Genomic DNA, 17545 nt, shown 5'->3' on the forward strand with positions numbered 1-17545 from the left:
AAAAAAAAAAAAAAAAAAAAAAAAAAAAAAAAAAAAGAAAATTATGGAACAGTGACAAGATGCTGGTAAGATAACTGATACCCAGTAGGAAAGAGAAGTTTGACATGGTAGAGTTGAGAGGCACTACATAAAAGCACAACTGATTTGTATTTATATCCTAACAAGTTAAGGCTCCTCAATGAAATTGTTAAACATCAATAGACAGTCTCTGAAATTATTTTCTACACAGATTAGTGTTCTTGGCTTTCAATCCCTCCATTTCTTTTTTGTATAACCACTGGAATTGAAAAGGAGAAGCAGCAGTGATATTCTGGTATGACCTCTATTACACTATGATATTTAAGTCTAGAACCAGTCCATCAATTTGTTCACTCCTATATGTTGCTCTGTCTGATAAATGTTAAGCAGGTAAAAGCCATATTTCTACATCTAGGAAGACACCATCAGAGTCATAGATACGAATGGATAAATAAGCATTATTAATGATGGGAGATGCTAAAAGTGTTAGAAGGTATTTCAAACAATAAAGTGAAGGAGATTGCTGGGAACACAGCTTAAAGACCAGAAGTTAATTTGATACCTCAATGTTGGGGGCCTGAAGCTCCACACCCCTTCTTGTGAGACCGCTCCTCCTTGACAATCTGCTCAGATGGCCATGCTTTACATGATAACTGCCTCAAAATCTTTATGCCAGAAACTGATTGCTCCTGGCTATGCAAGTTAATTTGCAAGTGACCTTTTATCCTTCTCTAGAAACTGTTTAACCATAAACATTCTGGGTGGCAACCTTTACTTTGAATGTCCTGTCTTTGTCTCTCCTCAAGATATTATCATATCTTTACATTCCAGACCCTTTGCAGCATGCCTGCCTTCTCCTATATAAGATGTAACCTAAGAATCAATAAACGAGACTTGATCAGAATACTGTCTTGTCTCAATTTCTCGTGTCTCTTGTCCCATCCAATTCCCACTCCCCCCTCCAGGGTCTGCGTTGAATATCCCGCGGGTCGGGACATTTTTGGCGCCCAACGTGGGGCCTGGATACGGGGGACAAAGTGAGGAAGAAGGCGCATAGGAGGGTCGACCACTGAAAATGAAAGAGTAAAACCTTCATCCGCCGCGGGAACCTGCTGCGTCAGGATAAGGTGAGTAAGAACCTACGTAATAACTTCGTATAGCATACAATCAATAAACGAGACTTGATCAGAATACTGTCTTGTCTCCCATCTCTCGCGTCTCTTGTCGCATCCAATTCCCACTCCCCCCTCCAGGATCTGCGTTGAATATCCCGCGGGTCGGGACACCTCAATGCCTTCAACTTACACCTTTTAATGATTCAACCAAAGAAGAAACCCAAAAGAAGGCTTATCTGACAAAAAGGAAAAACAAGTATATTTTAAATGGATATTGTTCAACTGCACAATATAGAGGAAGGAAAACGAAGGATCTAAAGAAAGAGATTAAGAGAAAAGCAAATGAACGTTGGTCAAAAAGTGGGACCTGAATTCAGGCTGAACATGGAGGGTGGACAGGCATGAATGATAGACAGAGCAGAACAATTCCTAGATGAATGTGAGACAAGAATGTAAAGTGGCTGTGACACATTGCAATATTAATACATATCGAAACTGAATTGTGGGGTAAATTGCAATTAGTACAGGTTTCTGGATTAGGAAGGACATGAAAAGGAAGCAGAAGGTTAGAATGTACATGTCATTGCCCCATTAAAAGAGAAGGCTTAATGTTCAGATGGATTTAATATATCCACCTTCTGTAACATGAGTGAAAAATCACAGCTTATCTATCTGCTTTGAAAAGTAGCTTTTACTAAAAAGCTGGATCCTTGGATCGGCACTACTAAATTGGGCCTCTCAGAACTGAGCTCCTGAAAATTCATACTACAGAAATGCTTCACTTTTATTTTTTTTCCTTTTTTGTCTTTTTTCGTGACCGGTAACGGGATCGCAACCCTCGGTGTTGCGCCCGTACCGCAACCGGCAACGGGATCGCAACCCTCGGTGTCGCGCCCACACTGCGCTCAACCAGTGAGCGGACCGGTCTCTATATGGGATCCGAACCCTCGGCGGGAGCGCCGCCGCACTCCCAAGCGCCACACTCTACCGAGTGCACCACCGGGCCGGCCCAGAAATGCTTCACTTTTTTTTTTTTTTTTTGTCTTTTTCTGTGTCCGGCAATGGATCGCAACCCTCAGTGTTGCCCCCGTACCGGACCGGGGACCGGCAACGGGATCGCAACCCTCGGTGTTGCTCCCGCGCCTCGCTCAGCCAGTGAGCAGGAACCGGTCTGTATGTGGGATCCGAACCCTTGGGCGGGAGCGCTGCCGCGCTTCCCAAGCGGCGCACTATCCAGTGCGCCACCAGGCCGGCCCGAAATGCTTCACTTTTAAATGGAGCTTCTGTTTTCAGTTTTGGGGGAAAAGATAGCATCCTATGATGAGCTTTATTTAATACCTTTACTGCCTTGAAAAAGTCGATGCTTATGTTTCTTTTTAGAGAAGACCCTTCACTAACTTAATCAGCAGACCTTTGTTAAGCCCTTATTCTGTGCCAGGTAGTTTAAATAGTAAAGGAAGAAACAGTTACTTTTAGTGCTAATCTAAGTATAAGCTATGAAGATAAGGAGAAGTATTTCTGGGCCTTTGGAAAAGTATGGGCATGATGATGGGGAAGCCTGCTTCTCTTTAGAGATTTACGGGGTATCTGAAGTAGGTGCTCAATGGCACACTTTTATTTTATAACTGAAAGGAAGGGTAGCAAATGGGCAATAATTATTTAATGCAGCAGTGGCTTTCCAGTTACCCAGACCCTACTGATTATCGCTCAGTGAGAACTGGAGTTATCTATCAATAGGCCGCTGGTTATAAAGAAGATATTAAATAGAAAAGTGGGCAAATGGAGGAAATAAATTATCATTTTTACAAGGCTTATCTCAAAGCCTAACAATAAATCCTTAAATAAATCTTTATTTGATAATAGTAGACTCATAGATGGAATTCCATTTCCTCAATCAGATGATGTACTTCAAATTCAGTTGCGAGTGATTAAATTCTCTATATCCCTGAAGTCTTGGCAGGACTACTAAAAGTGACATGGGTGAAGGTGGGAACAGATGGTAGAAGGAAGTAGAGAAAAAAGTTAAGAGAGGGTTAAGTTTTCACAGAAAGGACAGGAAAAGAAAATAGGGCAGATTATTAAGCCACCAGCATTTTATTCAAATACTTCATTAAAAAATTCTATACATTTAATCACATAGATTCTATACATATAACTAAAGAGAGCTGCTAGCAGATCAAACATCAAACAAAAGGCATTTATACCACAGTCAGATTTGGTGATTTTTTTTTTCCACTTGTTCTTTGTGAAAAAGATTCTGAGAATACTCCCTCTTTACACCTTGAATACACAATTAAATTCCCAGGAAGGCTCCCGTTTTTCCCTGTGATTCCACATGTTGCATCTTACCATTGATCTACGAATCAGTGACAGTCTGGTCTTTGCCTTATTCTCAGCAAATTCCAGGCTACTGATGTCTTTGAGACGAGCTTTATATTTATTTATTTGTTCTACAACAATCAGCTCCACACAGCTGAAAAAGGAGGAAAGAGAAAACTGTTAAGAACTGAAATAAAGTGTAGCATCCACAGACAGTTTTTCAGTTAAGTGTGGTAAACAGTTGCGATGCTGAAGAAGAACTAATATCCCTTACTTTGAGATCAGAGACAAGGTTTAGAATGGAGGTTTACAACTTTGGCTATACTTTAGAAACCATCTAAGGATAGGTTACAAATCCCAATGCTCAGGCAATTAAGTCAGACTATCTGAGGATAAGATACAAGCACTGGCATTTTTTTAAAGTTCCTTTTGCAATCTATTTAGAAACTATAAGCAGTCCTAAAGAAAAGCGAGATTTAAAAAATAAGATGCTTTAAAACCAATGATGTTCAGTTGAATTAAATCTAAGAGTTCTCATCCTCAGCATAAAAAAACCCAACAGTGCCCAGCAATCTTCTTAAAAACCCCTGAACTTATGAAATCATTCGCTATGATTAATATCTGGATAAAAAAGTGACTACACCAACTCAGTCAGAAGTCCCTGAGGTCTTGCAGACGTGATGTGACTGGCCTTACGTGGTAGTTTTACTGATGTCCTGTACACTTTGTAGTGGGTCAGTGGTGTCGGGGCAGCGGAGAATGCAGGGTGCAAACACAATGGCCAAGGCATTAGCAGACATTCGATTAGTGTCTTCCTGCAGAGCAATCCTAAGCAACAAAACAAAATAAAACAAAACAAAAAACAAGTGAAAAGGGAATAAAAAGGAAGAATAGTAGGAAGGTAGGCAGAAGGAATGAGAGAAAGAAGATAATATGACATCAATTGCATAGTCCTGGAAGCATATCCATATCAATTTAAAGAAGACACTGTAGAATTTTCCCAAAGCTGTTCCTTTGCCTTTAGAAAAAGTACATTCAGTTTGTTCCTTCCTTGAAGCAGTCTTGGCCAGCAGATAGCTTACTAAGAGAAATTTGTGACCCACTGCTCAAGGTCAACATCACTAGATGAACATGTCTAAGGAATGCAGAGTAGTAGCTTTAAGGCATTTTCAGATAGTCATATAAGATATTTAACCAAAAAGAAAGATGGCTTTCTTCTCGACTACTGCTGATATTTACACACAGGAGAAGAGAGGCTACTCCTGAATCCTCTTTGGTCAGTCAATTCCTGAGCACAATCCAAATCCACTTCCTGTGATTAGGTTATGTCAACAGATACACATCCTTTCTAGTTCAGGAGTTACACAACAGGCTAAGTTACACAGTGCCACCATAAGGCTGAAGCTACTACATGGCTCTCATAAGGGCATGGAAGCATCTGTCATACAGTCCAGCTCAGCTGAGTATTTCTGCTCCAAGGAATCCTAACTATTTGTTTGAGGTAGTGACTTTACAAATAGAAGAAAAAATATATATATATAAATATTTATCTCAAATATATATCATAGATGTGTGTGTGTGTGTGTCGGTTTTCCAAATGGAGGAGCTCTTCGTTTATTTAAAAGAATCCAAGAGAAACTATTAAACATTCCCTTGCTTCTTGATGTTACCTGACTAGATGAAAGATGAGACGTTCCAGTGTATTAAGATGAGTTCGGGAGAGCTGGTCAATCACAGAGTATACACCACGGATGGTCTCCTTCCTCTCCTGAAGGCCTAAAAACAGTAAGAGCAGCAAATAAGACTTAATATCCCCTCTTATGTGCTACATCTTCTTCTTGGAAGACACTACATAGCAGGAGTTTTAGAGTTCTAGGAGAAGCAGTTGTAAATGTTGGCAGGAGAAGAGCAACTCACAGTTACTACTTAACTCCCTTTGCTTGAGTTCTATATTCAAAGGCAGCCTTCTGAGTTCTAATCTATATTCCAATACTCCTTGATTACAACAAAAGGATAGAGATGCTCTAGTTTTTCAGCAATTTTGTGGCAGACTCTATTAAAATCAACCAACTGTCATATAATTTATAAATCCTCAGGGCCTAAATACCTCTAGGAAGGCCTTCATCAATATCCTACACACCTGCAGCAATGAGAAACTAAACTCTAAAACCTGTCAGGCCTGGCATAAAACAGCCAATGTGCTTTAGACACAGTTCTTGCACAGATGCACAATTTAAATGAACATAAACCTTCCTTTAAATCTCCTGTTTAATCTGTTTCGCAACCGTAGTCTTTCAATCTCTTTTTGAGAAGCAACAATGTGGCTTACTCAGAAAACTTTTAGGACACTGACATTTTAAGGAGTATCTAAAAAGTCAATATATGAATAGGTAACAGTACACTGGCAATTTTGTATTGACTGTCAGAAGCTTACCTCTGGATTTATAAGGACTATACCACTATAGGATGGCTTAATAATCTATACTGAAGATGACATTCCTTTCCCGAGTGTATGCCTTCCCTCTAACCCATGTGCTTACCCATAGCTCGAAGAAATTCCTCATAGAGTTCAAAGGTCATGAGTGGGTTGGGTAAATCACGAAGCCATTGTTTGAATACACTTGCAATGACGTGTATGTTATAGTCATCTAAGTTTACACTCTCAGCATCTATTTAAAGACAAACCCAAAACACGCAGAAAGATTCAGTTAGAAACTATCATCACTAAAGGAAGCCTTCATGTTTCTTAAACTAACTTAGAATTTCTACAATCTAATTCTATGCTTTGGAACAGTGTTTCTAATTGTGTTGAAGCAACAGTTTTTGTTTTCTAATTTTTTTTGACTGTTGAAGCATTGTTAAACTGCTATAAATATTTCTAAATGCTTGCTCTCAATTTCTGTATTTATGTTGTGGATTGGTCTATAGACCACACTTTGAGGAACATTACCTTAGAAAACAAAAGGAAAAAAGCCTAGAAGACATTTTCTTTTTTTTTTTTTTCCTTTTGTCTTTTTTCATGTCCGGCAATGGATCGCAACCCTCAGTGTCGCGCCCGTACCGGACCGGGACCGGCAACGGAATCGCAACTCTCAGTGCTGCGCCCACACCTCGCTCAGCCAGTGAGCGGGAACCGGTCTGTATGTGGGATCTGAACCCTCGGCGGGAGCGCCGCCGCACTCCCAAGCGGCGCACTGTAGCAGTGCGCCACCGGGCCGGCCCTAGCAGACATTTTCTAAAAGTAAGGCTGCTTTTGTCATTCTTAGAGACTAATAAACAGTGGTAACTGAGCTCAGAAAATGTAAAGGAAACACCTTTATCCTATTTCACTTATAAACTCCCTAAGGTTGTACAAATTAGATGAATGAGAGGATACAGGATGAATGACTTTCACTTGTGCTGCTCCAACATACGAGAGACAAAGTTGGCAATGGTCTGTAAACTGGAGTAGACCAAGTCGCTGGTAAGCAGAACCTCTTGCTTGAGTTTTCCCAGGCATGTTGTTATTATTTCCATACTAATTCTTCCTCACTGATTTGTTCATAAGAAACAGCATTGTGGATAGGTTCTTGATCACACAAAAACAAGCTGTGTACCTAAGTTTGGTTCAAAAAGATCTATTCCTTCTCAACAGTGGTCAAGACTAGAAGTTGAGAATGAAACCAAAATCAACTCCCTGCATACATTCCAGGACTGAGGCTAGAGCTCTACAAAGACACATGTTCAACTCACTAATATCCATTTAAGTAACTATGTCATCAGTATATGAAGGCAAGAAGATGCATTGGAAAGAGCACTACTGGGAGTGAGAATAATAAAGACTAAGAGGCAACAGCTTAGATTATGGATTTGGAAGATCTGGAGTTAAATCTCAATTTGGTCACTTATTGGTCACAAGTCTTTAGGCAAGATCCTCTGTAAGTCTCAGTTTCCTTATCTGTAACTGGGGAAAGTACTATCCCTAATTCATAGGATAGTTGTGAAGATTATTATAAAATCATTAGCACAGAGCCCTGCATTATCATCAACACTCATTATTTAATTTCCCTGAACCTAAATTTTCTTCTTTGTAACTTAAAAGTATTGTGATCTTACCGGATTGTTAAAAAAATTAAATGAGATTTGTCTCGACTACCTAATATACCTTGTACAAATGATACACTCAATATATTTACTGAACTGACAACATAAAACCAAAGACTCTGTAGAAAGCCGCAAAATTACAATCAAGTACCACAGAAAAGACTGAATTCTTCTGGCTTTAAAGGATCAACATATAATGAAAATTTTAAGAGCGTGGAATGACCTATTTAAATAAAAGTATTTGGTCTTGATTTGGAGTGCATATCTTACCTGCATCTAGACCTTGTCGAAGCTCCTTGATTTTATTAGTTGAACCAGACTTTCGGTAAATACCTTCTGTATACAGTCCATGCATTTCAATATAGTTTATGAGCTTTTCCACCACTAAAGGAACAGTTCGGTCTTCACTGGTCAAACGGGACAGTTCAACCCCAAACTGTCGAGATGACAGCTCTGGATCATACTAAATGGAAAATTTTTTTTTAAAATTTCCAAATGCATTCAAACATCTTTAAACATATTTAACCAATTCTTTAAGAGGAACTACTTTTTACCTCCCTGCAATTTTATGAGCATAGTTATAAGAGTGGTGGGGGGTGGAAATTATGATTAAATAAGTATAAATAAGTGAAATACTAGTTTTAATCGCTTCCTACTAGGAATCCCTAAAAGAAAATAATGGAGTGGAAAAGGGGGGAAGTGGCAACCAGCTACTGTTGCCCTTCTTGTCAAAAATCTCTTCATGAAAAGGTGAATTCTGGGTGTGAGAGCAGAAGGGTGGATTTTGTATGCAAAGAGCTTGAACATTTATCGGGTACCATTAGAAAACCTACTGATTTGACATGAGTTAGAATTGTCAGTAATTTCTAAAGCATAAGAATGCTTTTGAGTTCCGGTCAAGATGGCGGAGTAGTATTTGCAACTGTTAAGGAGCAACGACAGAAGACCCAAGATCTGTGCCGGAACAGGCAGGTACCACGTGCTATGGGACCCTAGCTCAGGTTGCTCCCCTCTGCGTAGAGAGACTTTAGAGCTTCTAGTCCCACATGCCCCGAGCCTGACAGGCAGGAGAAGGCAGGCAGGGCTGGACTTCTGGCCCAGGCCATTCCCCACCGACAGGAAAGACTTAAGAGGCTCAGTGGTCCCCACACCCTAAGCCAGCAATGGCAGACAAGACAGGTGGGGCTGGACCTCTGGCCTAGGCCAACCCCCACTGCTGGGAGAGTCTTAAAAGCCTCGGGGCTTCCATACCCCAAGCCAGCCATCCCGGAGAAGGCTGGCAGGGTGGGACTTCTGGTCCAGGCGGGTCCCCACCACCGTGAGAACTTAAGAGGCTCGGGGCCCCCACATCCCGAGCCAGCTGAGCCAGAGAAGGCAGGTGGGGTGGGACATCCAGCCCAGGCAGGACCTTGCTGTTGGGAGTGTCTTAAGAGGCTTGGGGCCCCCACACCCTGAGCCAGCCATGCCAGAGAAGGTGGGGCTGGACTTTTCGTAAAGTCCGGTCCCTGCTGCTGGGAGAGACTTAAGAGCCACAGGCACCCGCACCCCAAGACAGTTGTCCCAGACCAGGCAGGTGCAGTGGGAAACCCAGCCCAGGCTAGTTCCTGCTGACCAGAAGCAGCAATCTCTTCAGGATCCAAGCCAGACATCAGAGTGAAACGAGTGGACTATGATATCCAGACACAAGGATGAAACACCAAAGGAAAGACACCAGAAATATGAAAAATCAAGAAAGTACATCACTACCAAAGGAAAATAATAACTCTCAAGCACTAGATCCTATAGAACAGGAAGTCTTTGAAATGACATACGAGGAATTTAGAGTAACAATTCTAAGGAAACTAAATGAGACACAAGAAAACTCAGTTAGACAAAACAATGAAATGAGAAAAAATATAATGGATCTGAAAGAAGAAATGTACAAAGAAATCAATGCCTTGAAAAACAATGTAGCTCAGCTTGTGCAGCTGAAGGAGTCATTCAATGAAATAAAAAACACAACAGAGAGTCTAACCAGCAGGCTTGAACAAGCAGAAGAAAGAATTTCTGACCCTGAAGGCACAGGCTGTTTGAATTAATGCAGGCAGACCAGAAAAAAAAAAAAAAAGAATCAAAAAATTGAAGAAAGTCTAAGAAAGACTACAGACAACCTTAAACTCTCAAATATCTGAATTATGGGTATTCCAGAAGGGGAGAAAAAAGGAAATGGCATTGAAAACATATTCAATGAAATAATACCAGGTATAGGGAAAGCCACACATCTCCAGGTTCAGGAAGCTCAAAGATTCCCAAACACATTCAACCCAAAAAGGTCCCCTCCAAGACATGTGATAGTCAAACTGGCAAAACTCAAAGACAAAGAGAGAATCTTAAAAGTAGCAAGAGAGAAGCGGCAAGTCACCTATAAGGGAGCTCCAATCAGAATAACATCAGACTTCTCATCAGAAACCCTAAAAGCCAGAAAGAAATGGGATGATATATTCAAAATACTAAAAGACAAAAATTGCCAGCCAAGAATACTTTACCCAGCAAGGCTATCCTTCCAAAGTAAAGGATGAATAGTATATTTCTCAGACAAACAAAAACTGTGGGAGTTCACTACCACATGACCAGCCTTACAAGACATTCTCAAGGAAGTGCTGGGTTTGATACCTCATAAACAACCTTCACTGCCATGAATACTCGAGAAAGGACAAAACCTACCAGCAAAACAAAAACGCTAACAAAAGAGAAAAAAAATTGTTCATCACCCCAAGAAACCAACAAATACAGAAGACAAACAGAAATTAGAATGAAAGGAACAAAAGATACTTAAGACGTCTAAACAAAAATCAGTAAGATGCTGGGTGTAAGTCAACACCTTTCAATAATAACTCTAAATGTAAAGGGATTAAATTCCCCATTCAAAAGACACAGATTGACTGTCTGGATTAAAAAGATGAACCCAACAATATGCTATCTTCAAGAGACTCACTTGACCTGTAAAGACACACACAGACTAAGAGTGAAAGGATAGAAAAAGATATATCATGCAAACAGAAATGAAAAACGAGCTTAAGTAGCTATTCTTACATCAGATAAAATAGACTTTAAAGCAAAAACCATAAAAAGATTTAAAGAAGGCCACTATATAATGATAAAAGGATCTATTCATCAAGAAGACATAAGAGTCATAAATATATACGCACTCAATGTCAGAGCAGCCAGATTTACACAGCAAACACTATTAAATCTAAAAAAAGAGATAAACACAAACACCATAATAGTGGGGGACCTGAACACCCCACTCTCATCATTGGACAGAACATCTAGGCAAAAAAACCAACAGAGAAAGACAAGATCTAAATAATACTTTAGACCAATTGGACTTCGCAGATATCTACAGAACATTCCATCCAACAACCTCAGAATATTCATTCTTCTCATCAGCACATGGAACATTCTCCAGGATAGACCACACGTTAGGTCACAAAGCAAGTCTCAACAAATTTTAAAAAATTGGAATTATTCCATGTATTTTTCCAATCACAATGGATTAAAATTAGAAATAAATAATAAACAAAATTCTGGAAACAATACAAACACATGGAAAATAAACAACATTCTACTTAATGACATATGGGTCCAAGAAGAAATTAAACAGGAAAAAAATTTCGTCAATCTAATGAAAATAATGACACGTCATACCAAAACCTGTGGGATACTGTAAAAGCAGTATTAAGGAGGAAATTTATCACATTAAATGCTTACTTCAGAAGAATGGAAAGATGGCAAATAGATACGCTTCACCTTAATGATCTAGAAAAACAAGAACAATACAAACCTAAAGTTAGTGTAGATGAGAAGAAATAATTAAGATCAGAGCAGAATTAAATGAGATAGAAACAAAAATACAATACAAAAGATCAATGAAACAAAAAGTTGGTTTTTTGAAAAGATAAATAAAATCGACAAACCTTTAGCAAGATTAACTAAGAAAAGACAAAACCCAAATAACAAAAAATTAGAAATGAAAATGGTGATATTACAACTGACACCTCAGAAATAACAAGGAATCATTAGAGACTACTACAAACAACTATATGCCAACACATTTGAAAATCTGGAGGAAATGGATAAATTTCTGGATGCATACAAACAAGCAAAACTGAGCCAAGAAGATACAGAAAATCTGAACAGACCAGTAACAAGAAAAGAGATTGAAGCTGTTAGCAGAAGGCTCCCAACAAAGAAAAGCCCAGGACCGGACAGGTTCACTGCAGAGTTCTCCCAAACCTTCAAAGAGGAACTGATACCAATTCTCTAGAAACTGTTCCTAAAGACTGAAACAAAGGCCATTTTCCCAAACTCATTCTATGAGCCAAACATCACCCTGATACCAAAACCAGACAAAGATACATCAGAAATAGAAAACTACAGGCCGATATCCTTGAAAAATATAGATGCAAAAATCCTCAATAAAATACTAGCAAATAGAATACAGCAAAACATACACAAAATTATACAACATGATCAAATAGGATTCATCCCAGGGATGCAAGGTTGGTTCAACATATGCAAATCAACAAATGTGATGCACCACATCAATAAAAGCAAAGACAAAAACCATATGATCATCTCTATAGATGGTGAAAAAGCATTCGATGAAGTTCAACATTCTTTCTTGATAAAGACTCTCTACAAGTTAGACACAGATGGAAAGTATCTCAACATAATTAAACCTATATATGAAAAGCTCACTGCCAATATCATCCTGAACAGGAACTAGACAAGGAGGCCCACTCTCACCACTCCTATTTAACATAGTGTTGGAAGTACTAGCCAGAGCAATCTGAGAAGACAAGAAAATAAAGGGCATACAGATTGGAAAGGATGAAGTCAAGCTGTCCCTGCTTGTGGATGATATAATCCTATATACTGAACAGCCTAAAGCCTCTATTAAAAAACTTCTAGAGTTGATAAATGTTTTCAGTCAAGTTGCAGGATACAAAATCAACACACAAAAATCAGTAGCATTTCTATACTCCAACAGTGAACATGCAGAAAAAGAAATCAAGAAAGCTAGCCCATTTACAATAGCCGCCAAAAAAATAAAATACTTAGGAATAAAGCTGACCAAGGATGGCAAAAATCTCTACGAAGAGAACTACAAACCACTGTGTTGAGAGAAATTAAAGAGGACAGAAGAAGACGGAAAGATATCCCATGTTCTTGGATTGGAAGAATTAACATTGTGGGGCCGGCCCGGTGGCGCACTGTAGAGTGCGCCGCTTGGGAGTGCAGCAGCACTCCTGCCGAGGGTTCGGATCCCATGTGTAGACCGGTTCCCGCTCACTGGCTGAGCGCGGTGCGGGCGCAACACCGAGGGTTGCGATTCCGTTGCCGGTCCCCGGTATGGGTGCGACACCGAGGGTTGCGATCCCGTTACCGGTCAGTAAAAAAAGACAAAAAGGGAAAAAAAAAAAAAAACCATTGTGAAAATGTCCATATTACCCAAAGTGATCTACGGATTCAATGCAATCCTCATCAAAATTCCAAATGTTTTTCTCTGAGATGGAAAAAGCTATCCAGACATTTACATGGAACAACAAAAGACCACGCATAGCCAAAGCAATCATGAGCAAAAAAGAAAAAATAAAGCTGGAGGGATAACTCTACCTGACTTTAAACTATATTACAAAGCTGTAATATCCAAAATAGCATGATACTGGCATAAATATAGATACACAGATCAATGGAATAGAATAGAGAACCCAGAAATCAATCCATATGCCTACAGCCATCTAATCTTTGACAAAGGCAGCAAATCTACATACTGGGGAAGAGACTGCCTTTTCAACAAGTGGTGTGGGGAAAATTGGATACTCATATGTAGGAGAATGAAAGTAGACCCATACCTTTCACCATATACCAAAATGAACTCAAAATGGATTACAGAATTAAATGTCCATCCTGAAACAATAAAACTCCTTAAAGAAAACATATGGGAGGGCCGGCCCGGTGGCGCACTGCTACAGTGCGCCGCTTGGGAGCACGGTGGCGCTCCCGCCGAGGGTTCGGATCCCACATACAGACCGGCCGCTCACTGGCTGAGCGAGGTGCGGGAGCAACATCGAGGGTTGCAATCCCGTTGCCAGTTCCAGTCCGGTGCGGGCGCGACACTGAGGGTTGCGATCCGTTGCCGGACATGGAAAAAGACAAAAAAAAAAAGAAAGAAAACATAGGGGAAACACTCCAGGAAGTAGGAGTGGGTACAGACTTCATGAATAGGACCCAAAAAGCACACGCAACTATAGGAAAAATAAACAAATGGGATTATATCAAACTAAAAAGCTTCTGCACAGCAAAAGAAACAATCAACAGAGTGAAAAGACAACTGAGTGGGAGAAAATATTTGCAAAATATACATCTGACAAAGGATTAATATCCAGAATATACAAGGAACTCAAACAACTTTACAGCAAAAAAACAACCCAATTAAAAATGGGCAAAGGAGCTGAATAGGTATTTCTCAAAGGAAGATATACGAATGGCCAACAGACACATGAAAAAATGCTCAACCTCACTCAGTATCCAGGAAATGCAAATCAATACCACTCTGAGATACCATCTCACTCTAGTTAGGATGGCTAACATCCAAAAGACTAAGAATGATAAGTGCTGTAGAGGTTGTGGTGAAAAAGGAACTCTTATATACTGTTGGTTGGGCTGCAACATGGTACAGCCTTTATGGAAAATGGTATGGAGGTTCCTTAAACAATTACAGATAGATCTACCATATGACCCAGCTTTTCCACTGTTGGGAATATACCTGGAGGAATGGAAATCATCATGCCGAAGGGATACCTGTACTCCAATGTTTATTGCAGCTCTATTTACAATAGCTGAGAGCTGGAACCAGCCCAAATGTCCATCATCTGATGACTGGATAAGGAAACTGTGGTATATCTACACAATGGAATACTACTCTGGTATGAAAAAGAACAAAATACTACCATTTGCAACAACATGGATGGACTTAGAGAAAATTATATTAAGTGAAACAAGTCAGGCANATTTGCAAAATATACATCTGACAAAGGATTAATATCCAGAATATACAAGGAACTCAAACAACTTTACAGCAAAAAAACAACCCAATTAAAAATGGGCAAAGGAGCTGAATAGGTATTTCTCAAAGGAAGATATACGAATGGCCAACAGACACATGAAAAAATGCTCAACCTCACTCAGTATCCAGGAAATGCAAATCAATACCACTCTGAGATACCATCTCACTCTAGTTAGGATGGCTAACATCCAAAAGACTAAGAATGATAAGTGCTGTAGAGGTTGTGGTGAAAAAGGAACTCTTATATACTGTTGGTTGGGCTGCAACATGGTACAGCCTTTATGGAAAATGGTATGGAGGTTCCTTAAACAATTACAGATAGATCTACCATATGACCCAGCTTTTCCACTGTTGGGAATATACCTGGAGGAATGGAAATCATCATGCCGAAGGGATACCTGTACTCCAATGTTTATTGCAGCTCTATTTACAATAGCTGAGAGCTGGAACCAGCCCAAATGTCCATCATCTGATGACTGGATAAGGAAACTGTGGTATATCTACACAATGGAATACTACTCTGGTATGAAAAAGAACAAAATACTACCATTTGCAACAACATGGATGGACTTAGAGAAAATTATATTAAGTGAAACAAGTCAGGCACAGAAAGAGAAATACCACATGTTCTCACTTATTTGTGGGAGCTAAAAATAAATAAATATATATATAAACACACAGACAAATGGGGGGGGAGTGAAGAAGACAGAATAATCTCAAAAATTCCTTGAATTGTTTAAGTTAAGTTAACAGATATGATGGGGGGGGTGGAGAGGAACAGGTAAAGAGGCACGAAAATCAACTACAATGTATATTGAGAAGTAAAAATTTTAAAAAAGAATGCTTTTGATGTTTACATAAACTTTATAGAAGTTTAACTGAAAACTGATTTCATAAACAAAGGCAGAGATATACACACATTGGCCCATGATTTCATGATTAGTGTTATAGCTCTTTTTTACTGACTTTAAGAGTGTATCCAGGGCTGGCTCGTTAGCTCTGTAGGTTAGAGCATGGTGCTGATAACACCAAAGGTCTGGGGTTCCATCCCTGTACTGGCCAGCCACCAAAAAAAGAGAAGTGTATCTGATATCATACTTTATTATAGCTTTATTATTACTTTATATACAGAACAGTTTATCCTTTTTAAAAAAAAATTATTTTATTTCATCAATATACAATGTGTTTGATTTTTGTGCCCTTTACTGATTCCCCACTCCCAGTATAGTTTATCCTTAAGAGTATTTGAAGTATACAGAAAAGAAAAATGCCAGGTATTATCTCTGATACCACACATTTTTTATAAATCTTATTCTTTCTTTTCTTCTCCTGTAGCATTCTCCTTCCCTAACCCAACAGTGTACACTCCATTCTGTCCTTCAACCTACATCCAACCAGTTGCCAAATTCTTTCAGTCAACCAATACACCCTCTCTGTTTTTTCTCTTTTGTTCTCAGTGTCATCATCCTAGTTCGAACCTGTATCATTGCCCACTTGAGACTATTCCAACAGCTTCTTGACCAGTTTCTTCACATCCATTTTCTCCCCTTTTGATATATTCTATAGTATACATAACCTGCTTTATCATCTTTAAAAACTTTCAATGGCTAATTAGTATATATCAAAATAAAGAGCAAACATTTCTGAGTCTGACATTCAAGACCTTACTTGAACTGATCCTAATTTCTGTTTCTAGTCTTACATTCACACATTTGCCAATTATGTGCTAGGTGCCAGGAAAACAAAACCAAGCAAGAGACAGTCCTTCCCCTAAGACTAACGCTAAGACTAGAAATGTTACTGTGTGGAAATAAGATTTACTAGATATTATGGGAACACAGATGAGAAATGACTAGATCAGAAAAGTTTGGGCTGGTTAACAACTAACGATCTCAAAAAGACCTGATGTAATCTTAGTGTTGAAAGGCAAGTAGAACAAAAGTAAAGAAGGCAAGAAAAGAACTTTGAGGCACAGGAAACACAGAACTACAAAGTTGGGCAAAGTAAAAGTAATAGGACACAGCTGAACTAAAAATGAGAAAAACCTAGGCAGAGAGATTATATGGGATTTAGGTACTAAATTATAGAATTTGAACAGTTATAGAATTTACGTAAGGAAAGACATAATCAGTTTTGTATTACTTTGCATCCATTCATCTACACACTCTGCATTCCAGCACTTAATTCTTTTTTTTTTTTTCCTTTTTGTCTTTTTTCGTGACCGGCAACGGATCGCAACCCNCTAGGCAGAGAGATTATATGGGATTTAGGTACTAAATTATAGAATTTGAACAGTTATAGAATTTACGTAAGGAAAGACATAATCAGTTTTGTATTACTTTGCATCCATTCATCTACACACTCTGCATTCCAGCACTTAATTCTTTTTTTTTTTTTCCTTTTTGTCTTTTTTCGTGACCGGCAACGGATCGCAACCCTCAGTGTCGCGCCCGTACCGGACCGGGACCGGCAACGGGATCGCAACCCTCGGTGTTGCTCCCGCACCTCACTCAGCCAGTGAGTGGCCGGTCTGTATGTGGGATCCGAACCCTCGGCGGGAGCGCCGCCGCGCTTCCCAAGCGGCGCACTGTAGCTGTGCGCCACTGGGCCGGCCCTGAAATTAATTCTCTAACAATTAAGTGCTGGGGGGCTGGCCCAGTGGCGCACAGCTACAGTGCGCCGCTTGGGAAGCGCGGCGGCGCTCCCGCCGAGGGTTCGGATCCCACATACAGACCGGCCACTCACTGGCTGAGTGAGGTGCGGGAGCAACACCGAGGGTTGCGATCCCGTTGCCGGTCCCGGTCCGGTACGGGCGCGACACTGAGGGTTGCGATCCGTTGCTGGTCACGAAAAAAGACAAAAAAGGGGAAAAAAAAAAAAAGAGAGAATTAATTTCAGG

At 39.8% G+C, this 17545-nt stretch overlaps 1 protein-coding gene across 1 annotated transcript in view; it reads right to left on the bottom strand.

Moving 5' to 3' along the window:
• The window catches only part of MYO9A (myosin IXA), a 331403-nt gene that overhangs the window by 25913 nt on the left and 287945 nt on the right, over positions 1 to 17545 (bottom strand). Inside the window, exons 35-39 of the mRNA XM_008571047.1 lie at positions 7806 to 7998; positions 5993 to 6121; positions 5123 to 5228; positions 4149 to 4280; positions 3483 to 3606 (exon numbers count right to left, since the gene is read on the bottom strand). Of these exons, the coding sequence (XP_008569269.1) occupies positions 3483 to 3606; positions 4149 to 4280; positions 5123 to 5228; positions 5993 to 6121; positions 7806 to 7998 (684 nt within the window). The remainder of the gene's footprint in view (positions 1 to 3482; positions 3607 to 4148; positions 4281 to 5122; positions 5229 to 5992; positions 6122 to 7805; positions 7999 to 17545) is intronic.

The sequence above is a fragment of the Galeopterus variegatus genome, unplaced genomic scaffold (genome assembly GCF_000696425.1).
Source record: "Galeopterus variegatus unplaced genomic scaffold, G_variegatus-3.0.2 Scaffold657, whole genome shotgun sequence".
Taxonomy (NCBI): Eukaryota; Metazoa; Chordata; class Mammalia; order Dermoptera; family Cynocephalidae; genus Galeopterus; species Galeopterus variegatus.